General features: G+C 39.4%; 1 protein-coding gene across 2 annotated transcripts; it reads left to right on the top strand.

Moving 5' to 3' along the window:
- Window positions 1-535: 535 nt before the first annotated feature.
- Window positions 536-8,332, top strand: LOC139691998 (rhythmically expressed gene 2 protein-like). 2 transcript variants are annotated; one of them, XM_071589998.1, is made up of 3 exons: window positions 543-646; window positions 832-1,135; window positions 7,110-8,332. In XM_071589998.1, the coding sequence occupies exon 3, from the start codon at window positions 7,129-7,131 to the stop codon at window positions 7,957-7,959; it is 831 nt and encodes a 276-aa protein (XP_071446099.1). In that variant the 5' UTR covers window positions 543-646; window positions 832-1,135; window positions 7,110-7,128; the 3' UTR covers window positions 7,960-8,332. The 2 variants fall into 2 exon arrangements, with proteins under 2 accessions (XP_071446100.1, XP_071446099.1); XM_071589999.1 differs by lacking the exon at window positions 832-1,135 and having other exon boundaries at window positions 536-646.
- The last annotated feature ends 3,024 nt before the right edge of the window (window positions 8,333-11,356 follow it).

The following is an 11,356-nucleotide window of genomic DNA, read 5'->3' as shown; positions in this document are numbered from 1 at the left end:
ATAAATCTTTTTGTTATTAGATAATTTTAATGACGTTTGTAATTAAATGCATTTCGCCTTGATTTTGAAAATAATGTAAATTAAAAGGTTTCCAAAGGATTCTAAAATGCATGCATATGACCAAAGGCACTAAATCTCACGTAGATTTCAACTTAATTGCTTCTATAACGACTATGACAACATATATTATTCATACATTATTCAGTGTGTGGTACTTTACCAATAATTTGCGAATTGAAAAGGCTTCGAAATAGATAAGATATTGATTCGATGAACTGTAGAAATTAAAATAATTTTAGTCATCATTTCAGTTCATAAAAAACAATTGTTTTTTGTACAAAAACGATAATTGTAGTGCGGTTTTTCAAGTTTATGGGGGATATATATATAAAACGTGTTCAATTCTGAGAGCTTACGGTAATTTAATTTTGCATAAAAATTATATGGATAAATAATTAAAATGAAAAGGTTGGTATTCTTTATATTTGAGCAGCTGAACGCAGAAAGTTCACGGCGCTTCAACATTGTGATTGCTAACAAGCTCAGATGTCTGGTGATAGAGTTCGAGTGCTAGCTGAAGGCCTGGAACGTAGCACAAAGGGTTAAGGAAGGCGACACATCAAAAAGTAAAAAGCATTTAGTATAGGTGAGCCGCACGTTACTTTTTAATAACAGATAAAGTTAGCCTTTAAGTGCTTAGTGATAAAGTCACTGTTAATTCTTTAAAATGGTTAATGCTGTGATGCTTATTTAGAGGGAAGTTATTGTTTTACATGATCCATATTTCTCAGAAATAGTGGTTGCAGATTAGGTATTTTAATATGATTCCAGGGTTTGTCATTAGGTGCCTGATATTGAAAATATGCTCAAAGATAGTGTCATGAATTTCCTGGTGGCGAAGGTGTAATAAAAAAATTACTAGAGACGGTTAACACCGTTCTTCGAAGTCGACGTATCACAGGATGCGGAAATGAGTCAAGAGATCCGCTTTGGTTATCATTAGGAATAAAGCACCGCTGTTTAATGACAGAACCTGTGTACGCAATTGAAAGAGGCTACTAGAGGAGACCAGCCGCCTTCCTGAGATAGCTTTTTCTACCGGTCATCCTGCCAGTTCCACACTAGGCGGTCCAAGGTGAGCCTGATCTCGAACCCGAGACTCCTACGCTAGCCCAGCGTGTGCTCTCCCGTGGATTGCAATCGTCTAAGGACCGCAACGGATCATATACTTAAAGACCGACATGACAGAGTATTTACTGGATCAGGAATTTGGTATTCTTATTTCGATGCAGATTAATATTGTCTATTGTACAGTAGAAAATCACGTCGCTCTTGGGTATCGAACATGGGCTTACAAGTTAGGTAATTCGAGGGTGGTCCCATAGGTACCCGGCCTGACCTAGGAATAGCGGTAGTTGTTCTAAAAATATCACTGTATTAGAAAGTATACTATCTATTAAGCATATGTTTCAAGTTTGAAGACCCCACGTTGTTTAGTACTTGTTTGGCAGCCATGAATAGTGAACGTTTTCAGTGAATTAGTGATAATGGAGAAAATTGGCCATCGTTATGTGATACAATACTGTTATTTGAAAGGCCTCAGCCCAACCAATATAAAAGCTGAACTGGATTCTACTCTGGGGAGTCTGCTCCTTCGTTTACAACAGTAAAACATTGGGTAGCAGAGTTTAAACGAGGCCGTACGAGCTGTCAAGACGAGCAACGCATTGGTCGATCAAATGGTGAGGAATCAGAAACGGCGAGGAAAATCCACCAAGTGATACTGGATGATCGTCGACTGAAAGTGTACGAGCTAGCAGACATAGTAGGCATTTCAATAGGTGCCGTACATCGCGTACTAACTGAAAATTTGACATGAGAAAGCTGTGTGCAAGATGGGTGCCGCGTTTGCTCACACTCAAGGAAAACCAGTGTCGTGAAGATGTTTCAATTGAGTGTTTAGCAAACTTTCACAGCAACAAAGTAGAATTTGTGCGTCGTTCCATAACCATGGGTGAAACATGGGTCCATTACTTCACTCCCGAGACAAAATAACAATCGAAAAAATGGATTCAAAAGGGGGGAATCGGCTCCAAAAAAGGCGAAGACCGATTCATCTGCAAGTAAGGTCATCGTATTGGTTTTTTGGGATGCTCGTGGAATAATTTGCATTAACTATCTTAAAAAAGGAAAAACTATGAACGGCGAGTATTATGCGAACTTATTGCAACGTTTGAGCGAAGTAATCAAGAAAAAGCAACCACATTTGGCTAAGAAGAAAGTGTTGTTTCATCAAGACAATGCACCAGCTCACAAATCCGTTATTGCAATGGCCAAAATTCATGAATTAAAATTTACTTTTACTACCTCATGCCCCCTATTCGCCAGATTTAGCCCCCTCGGATTATTTTATTTTTGCAAACTTGAAAAAATGGCTCGGTTATTAGTTGCGTGATCTGAGGAAATCTCTTCGGGTGACGTCTTGATAAGAGAAGATTTGTCTCCATTGTATCGAATGTATATGTAAATATTAAGATGTCGCTCTATATCTTCCGATATAGAGCGACAATCTTAATATTTACATAAACAGTCTAGGGAGATAGGATGCGGTTTCATTGCGCTTTATACTTGATAAGAGGACAATGTTTCCGCCAGAGTGACGACATTAGCAGATCGTACGATACAAGAAAAGTGCCGGAGTGAGTGATAGCGAGCTTCTCTTTCCGAACTGACAGGGAGGGTCTCAGAGGTTACCATAATTGAGCGTCAAATTTCGAGGAAATGGTAGATGTTTTTTTATCGGCACGAGTGCTGAAATTTCCATTTATCGCGGTAAAATTACGGTAAAAATCTGAGTAAATAATTTACCCGCCATCACATTTACTAGAAGACCCCAATTACGTCCTGAACCTACATTTTATTTTCCTACTTCCCCAACAATGCAGATATATTTTTGTCAGGTATTAAAATTCCATTAATTACTATAAAACAATACGAAATCAACTTTGTTTTATAATATAAGCAGTAAACGGAATCCTCGTCAGCTCACAGTAGATATTGTTTTTGATTTTATTGGGGCTATAGTTATAGTTCGCAAACACTCACGATTTTTGGCTCAGACATTTGCAGTCGTGATTTAATGAAAATATTTCACATATATTCTGATGTGACATTATTCTTTTTCCTGGTTTTAATCTTTTTGAACGTACTGAGTTAATACGAAATTTTTGAGTCCCTTTGATGCATAAAATTCACCAGGGGGTAAGAGGCATCATATGTTCACAAGCAAGAAAAAAATCGCCAATTTTAAAGTCAATACCCATAGCTTGCACTTAAAAGTTCTTGTGATATGGATGCATCTCGTTAGCTCCTACAACCCGTAAAGAGTTGGAATTGCATATCGGAGATAGGAGAGGAATTTTTTTCTACGGAATGTATTGACATCACTTCCTAGGCCATTGAAATGGCAATTAAATTTTAGGAATGTAGTGACGAACTCGGGTAACGAATTAGTAGGACAAAGTAGCAAATTTTCTTGGATCCTGCATTAATATCTAATATGAGTGATATCTCGTCTTCGCAGGAGAAGAGTATGTTGTTATCACATTTCGGAGAAGAGTCTATGCTGTTATTATTCTTTCCATGCTGAGAAGAGAGATAGCATGCGATTTACATTAGTCCGCGGGCCGATGAGGCGTTGCCATGGGCTACTTCAGGTAGAAGCGATGGGGCCGATAAGTTATGTACACATGGAGGAGTCTGGTGCTTGCTTTCAGAAATTCTTGAGTGGTAATAGGCAGATCGTGGGGTTAGGTATAGCCACGGGCCCCAAATTTTTCGTTGTGCGCGTCAATTTGATCTAAGTCAGGTGAGGAACTGATGACTATCAATTGCTTTGAGACTTCTGCAGACTACCAACCTAGCTACCAGGCTGTATGTTGTAACCCCAGGTTGGGAGTGAGGGGGAAGGGGGGAAGTTGGGATAGCGCGAAAAAAACCGGCATTTCTATAGTCACGAGGAAATCAAAGACAACGAAATAATTAACCCGGGTTAGTGTTGATGGGGAAATTTTATTTGTAGGTTTGTCCTTTAAGGGGGCGGGACAGCGTGGTTGTTAAGAATGTTCGGTTTCTGACTAATGGTCCCGCTTAGCGTCAGACGATAACTCCATCTAAAATCCAAGCAGTGCAATTTCCTGGGCATTAATGCTTGATGCCATGGATTGGTTGAATAAATTAACAGCTCAATGTGTGAATATGACACCATGTACGAGCCTTATATCGGGGAAAGCTCTATCCTCATTTTTTTCAGAATCAGCCTTCCAGTTGATCGCTGCGGTTGATTGAACAAATGCAACTTAAAGGTCCGGTTTCAAAAATGTATCGTTAATCATCAGCTTTAACCAGCTGCAATAATCAGACTTGACCTGCAATCATTTACCTATAATTATTGAATTATAATTAACAATTAGTCATAATAGCCACCTGCTGGTTGTAAGCTTGAAAGATATTTTCATAATCATTTATTTAAATTCACCAAATATGGTTGTCTATTCTTGCTGATGAAATACAAATGATGTAATCGGGAAATCCGCAATCAGCCTCTATTTGTCGATGGTGAAACGGACTGAAGCATGGAGGTCCGTGTGTAGCATAGATTTGATTGGGGAAAAGTATAATTTAGGGAACTTTTCATCCACATAATTACAGATTTTTTCCGAGATATATTTAGCCAGACATATTTTTATAATACCCACATGTAATGCCTTTTGATAAGTAGCTTGCTAAATATTGATTTCTTAGCAATTATTTTACCGAGTAACACTTAACTCGTCAATATATTTTCCAATACATTTTCTACGTAACGCGGCATATTTTTGTCGAGTTGAATACAGGGTGTGACAGCTTAAACTTTAATTCGTCTAAGTGGACCATATACACGATAATTTTAGGTTGATATCATTGCGATTGATAATATCAGCCAAATTAATTTTAATCGTTGACGCAACAATTCTGGTGAATATGTGTGTACCTGTCAATGATTTCGACACATTCACAACGGTCACCTCCCGTTGCAACTAAATCCCGTTCTAAAATTGCCCGTCGATTGCGAATTCATATCCATAATAAGTTTCCTTTGGCTGGAACTCGAACCACGGACCTTCGACTTGCCGGGTTCTACCAATTAAGCAATAAAGAAAGAGTTAAGTGAAATCCTTAGGGTTTTATGCAACCAAGAGACCCAATTCTCTGGCCAAAATATGGCGCTCGGGATCTATTTCAACTAATGCAAGAGAAATGGACTAACACGCAATAGGGGTTCCTTTATGTCTTCCTATCCCATTTCTGTATTTTCGCTCTATATAGGTGTGGATGTGTATGTTTAGTTATAAACACACATTAATCAACCCGAAGGTTGGTTTTGTAGGTGATGGTAGAGCTCACCCAGTATTAAACCCTATGGCATGTGAAATCCACACATCAGAGTCCGGGGATTATTTCCTTTCCCTGTGATGAGTGGAGAAAGGATGGAGTTGGATAGCGTAAAACGTACCTGTAAAAATTGTTAAGAAAGGTAATTAATTCCCTCTTGCGAGGTCTGTCCAATAAATACGTGAACTGAGGCCATAAAAACTTTATTTTGCAGAATTTAGTCGACATTGATTTTGTCCTCTTCCAAGTACTCTCTATCCTTTGCTGTGCACTTATTCAATCTTCTTTTCCATTGTTTAAAGCACCCTTGGAAGTCCTCAGCAGTTAGGCTTTTGCTCCTGGGTTCTTCCATTGGGAGGATTAGGCTTTGGTTTTGACGTCATAACCATAAACCCATGATTCGTCGCCAGTTATAATCCTTTTGAGCAAATCAGGGTCATCATTGGCATAATTTAACAGCCCCTGAGCAATGCTTATTGACAGTTCTTCTGGTAAAAGTAGCAGCTTCGGAACGAACCTTGCTGACACACGTCTCATGCCCAACACATTCGAAAAAATTGTATGGAACAAGCCAAATGATATGCCAACATCCTCAGCAACTTCTCTAATAGTGATTCGACGATTTTTCAAAATAATTTTCTTCACTGCTTCAACGTTTTCATGTTGTTGACAGGCTGGGGTATCCAGAGCAAGATTCGTCATTGGCATCTTCTCGACCATCTTGGAAGAGCTTGTACCACTCATAAACATTTTTATACTCAGAACAAATTCACCGTATGCCACTTTCAACGTTTCAATTGTTTTGGAGCATTTAATTCCATTTTTTACACAAAATTTTATGCCAATTCTTTGATACATATTTGCTATAGTAGAAAATCGCCAAGCCCACAAAACACGTCTAATATTTGTATCTGTCAATAACAAACTAAATATGCTATGAATGAAAAAAACGGTAAATAAATGTTTGAGACAAATGTACCAAAAAACAAAACAACAAAATCGAATGTATGCTACCCACAAACTTTGAAAAGTTACCTTACTTTTTGAACACACCTTGCATTAATATTGACAACATTTTTTAAGGCATAACATCATCTGTCAACTGATGAATGCCAGATTTATATGATAAAATCATTTAAAAAGCATTAGTCAGCCCAGGTACTTCTAAATGTTGTTCATCAGTGGATTAGAAGTTTCCAGTAGGTGGGAGCTGAAGATGCTTTTTATTCTATGCTCTAATTTGATGTAATTTTGATACTCTAATTCTAACAATCAACTTATATGACCCTACAAGGTAGGCAACTATAGCTGTGGTACGGTGGGTAACCAGTTACTCAAACTGTTTGCTTAATTCTAAATATTTTTAAATTATAAATACTTAATGTTTTGAATGAAGACTATTATGATATCAGCGCTAATAGTTTTGACCATTTCATGTAATGGGTCTAATTTCTGTTAAATATTGATGCATTAAGTGTACTCTGCAAATTATTATTTAGAATAATTGAATAATCTATGTCAGCATGGTGTAACTCTTTTCAATTTCCAGGTGTTTCATTGTACATCCATGTAAAAGAAGTGGGTCTCTTAAAGGGACTTTGATCTCATGCATAAATGCACCTCTTTTCCTCTGAGACAAGTTTTCCTTAATTTATTCCTCCATTTCATGGTTTAAGAGGTGGGAGTGGCTGCAGCATGTCCATCAAGTCATTGCCTGCGGCCACAGCTCGCCAGCTTCGACTTGTGACCTTTGACATCACAGGCACCCTGCTGAATTTCCGCCGCTCACCTGGTGAGCAGTACTCAGATGTGGCCATGCAGATGGGAGTCCATGCTGAGCCCTCTGAGTTGGCTGATGGTTTCATGAGGCAGTGGCGAATCCTCTGCAAGCAACATCCAAACTTTGGAGCAGCCACAGGGCTCCCCTGGCACTCATGGTGGTCGACTCTGGTGAGGCAAACATTCCTTTCTGCTCCGTCCCTGAGGATCAACGACATCCAAGGCCTGGGGCAATCAGCAGAGACGAGGCTGGCATCGGTGGCAGATCGTCTCATTGAGGCTTACTCAACCGATGAGTGCTGGAGTGTGGCAGAAGGGGCAGTGGGCACCCTGACAAGCCTCCAAAGGGAAGGTCTCCTCCTTGGGGTCATCTCCAACTTTGACTCCCGCCTTGACCGCCTCCTGGCATCAGTGGGACTCCGGGATTTCTTCGCGTTTGCCATGGCTTCTTATGAGTTGGGCGTGGCCAAACCAGATGCCAGGATATTCCAGGAGGCACTCAGGAAGGCTGGAGGGGTACTGAGAGGGACACTGGGGCCTCATGAAGCATGTCATGTAGGTGACACGCCTTCCTCTGACTATGTGGGGGCCAAGGGTGCTGGATGGCATGCTGTCCTGGTCAGCAAAGATCAGAAATCTATGGATGAGCGCTTTGAGGTGGACCCCGGACATGTGGTGAGGAGTCTGAAAGAACTTGAGCTGTACCTTTTGGAGGAAAGGAAGCATACCAAATCCCTCGGGATGTGAAGCAGCCATTCGCCTGCATGAACCCACAGTTGAACTTTCGTGAGCATGTGGGTTTAGCAGTGAGTAACAGCTCACTCAAAACTAGTCAGTGACTAACATATTACAAAGTTTGTTTTGACAAAATTGCAAAATGATTGCGCATTGACATTGATGAACATACCAAAGAAATTTTAATGTTTTTACTTCAGGGTCTTAATTTAATGGATCGATGTTTTGATCCTGGTTGTGGCCTTCTCTTTTCCAACAATGCAGTGTACAATATATTTTCCCTCTTCACCATCGGAAATAATATTTCCATCATGGGAAGAAAGGTGCCAGATTTTTATTGTATTGGATTAAATAGAGAAATAAAGTGTTGATGCTGATTTTTTTATAGAGATAGAATTTTATTGCATTCATGGAACTTATACACACTTCATCATTCTTTTTTGGCAACACTTTGTGACAGCTACTCGGTCGTGACACTTTCCCCACAAAAAAAACAGCCAGGTGGAAACCTTCCTTAAAGTCCAGTAAAACCTTTTTTTTTCATAGTGACACATATTCCTTCGCTTGCCATTTGACTTCATGAGGCATTCACTTTACAAGCAATTGATTTCTGAAGAGAGAGAAAGAGAGCAAGTGCTCGTCTCCATGGATAAAAACATGAAGACTCCCACAGCTCTGTCCTCCTTGTTATGTAAAGGATTTATGACTACCTTAACTGCATCTTTCCTTTGATCACAACTGTCGAGTGTCTTTGAATAATTTGTTTTTTTTGTCTTGTTTTGTGTGTGCATGTATAATGTGTGTATATATTATGTGTTAATGTATGTCTCTATGTTAAAGTGTATCATGTCTCCTTTGGTTAACATCCTTATTTAGCTGATATATCATGTATCTGTCTGTTATGTTTGTGTGTGTGTGTGTGTCACTGTATGTACTTGAATGATGTATATGTCATCTCGTGTGGTGTAGTGTTGAAATTGGGCGCATTTTCAGATTTCAGTTTTTTTTAAAGTCACCAACAGAGGAAGAGCACTCATATTCCCCCAATTTATTCTCTCACACTCGCTACATTTTCAAACAGGACTTATCTTTTGCCTAGAAATTGCACTACTGATAATGCTTGCATACATACATACACGGAAATAAAAAACGATGAACACAAATATACAGTTCATTCGTCAGGAATACGATTTTCAAGTGTTTAACGATATTTACATTTAGAATAGCATTCGTCACTCCAAGTTCCTCCAGTTTTTTTTCTTTTACCATTTACATGAAGCTGTTGGAAAGATTGAAGGAAACCCCATCTTTCTTTCTCCACCTCCCTTAAACAACTCATTTTCAATTTTATAAACAGATCTGTTTTTCAGTGAATTTCCAGAAGTATTAATCCCCTATTTTCTCATTTTAATGTTTTCTAATAATAAATTTTTCATTGTTGCAAATGATTTTTTTAACCCCAAAGAGATCTAATATTTGAGTTAGAACTTCTTTAACTTAAAAAAAATACCCCAACAATTGAAATAGGGCAATTCTGTTCCTTCCTTCAAGGTTATCAACAGCAATTTACAAACATTTCTTTTTTAATCAGCACTAGGTGATTTTCAGTACTGGCGTGCATTTGTTTTATGAGAAGATTCACTCACATGGTACCCAGATGTCACTGTCACTTCAATTTAATATAGCCATTGCAAGACTTAAATAGATGCTGGTACCTTCGTTAAAGTTTTACAACATGATTAAATGCAATTATATTAAGAATTCTTTTTCCAAATTCCAGGAATCTACAGTGGTGTGATAATTTTTAAAATTTTTACATAGCAAATTAAGAAAGATATAATATACATAGAGCAGCTACACAAGGTCAGTGTTAGAAGAAAGATGGTAACTTTTAGATTAAACTTGATTTTTTTCCTAATCTAAGCTCTGATTCCAAAATGCAACTAATACTTGTTCAATGCCATAATCATTAATAGCTAACTTCAGCTTTCACCCCACAGATAGCATGACCCCGTCCAAGTCATGACAATGGCTGAAGTGAAATGAACTAGCTATTTTATTTTTCCTGTTTCTTGACTCCTTATAAATAACAGATCACTTCCAATTTTGCATACATAACTGGCTAAAGTCTACTGTTTGCTTCTCCTGTTTGCTTTTGATGGCCATATATGGGCTTATAATTTGATCAGTGACATCTGGTATCTAAAAACTTGAAGTATCAATAAATAAATTGATCATGTATTACAACTCCTCACAGCAACTTGCACTTGTAAAGAAGGCAAAGTCGGTGGCACACTCCCCCCAGTATCAGATACACTTCTCCTCCTTCTCTTACATATCTCAAACTTAATGACAACGGTACGGTTATGAGCAAACCATTCATTTTTGAGTTACACGCTTTCAAAATTCTTCACCCACAATAAAACAAATTTCAATAACTTTATATACCATTGTTTTCATTTTATAAAACATCATCATCTTGAGTTCAAATGTGTCCAAACATTTCCCATGATGCTCATGTTTTTTTTATTTTTATTTCTCAATGAGATCCAATGCCCTTCAAAGTGAGGAGCACCAAAACCAACTGTTTTAAAATTAAAACCATTCACTCGGCACACTCCCTCGTTCATAGCACTCACGGGCACACACGTTATCCCCCCCCCCTTCTCGTCCGTTGCAATCCATTCCATAATGTGAAAAATCCCATCCTAAACCCCTTCTTCATCTCCAACACTTGATTCAGTTTAAACCCTGCAACCCTCAGAGGCACCATGAGATGGACTGCAGCGCCAGTGTGAACCAACAGACACACATGCACAAGAACATTCACCCTTCCTTGATAGTGCACGCCACCAAGTAAGCACACACAGGCAATAGCCAATGGGGAAAGAGTGGGGAAGACATGTACAACATGATGATGTGATCCCCCACTAACCACCAAACACACTACCCTCTTGGGTCTTCTCCTTGATCTTCTTTCCCCCTTTTCTTGTCATCCCCTGCCCCTTTATTCCTTTCCTCCCCCCCACCCCCCAGTCACCCACTCACAACGGCGATGACAACCCGGTGAAAGTGCAATCGTGCACGGGCAAAACAATCGGGAGTCTCTTCCGGGCTGGAGGAGAGACGCGCACACGAGACAAAATGGAGATACCTTTTTTTTGAGAGGGCACAAGAAGACAAGACAAGATGGACGGAGAGAGAGTGAGAGGGGGGGAGGAGGGGGAGAGGGAGAGAATTGTGCGTGCTCCCCTCCCCCATCCCCTCTGTCCCTCCTTCCCCATCCCTCCCACCACCCCCCCAACCACCTCCATGCACACTCCACACAATTGCACACCCATAAGCCTCTTACCACACCCCTTTCCCCCAGAACCCCTTCCAACCTCCTCCTGAAAAACCCCTTTGAAAA

The sequence above is a fragment of the Hetaerina americana genome, unplaced genomic scaffold (assembly GCF_022747635.1).
Source record: "Hetaerina americana unplaced genomic scaffold, ioHetAmer1.1.p SCAF_4, whole genome shotgun sequence".
Classification (NCBI taxonomy): Eukaryota; Metazoa; Arthropoda; class Insecta; order Odonata; family Calopterygidae; genus Hetaerina; species Hetaerina americana.
Note: the sequence above shows the minus strand (reverse complement) of the source record. Positions and strands in the feature narration are given on the sequence as shown.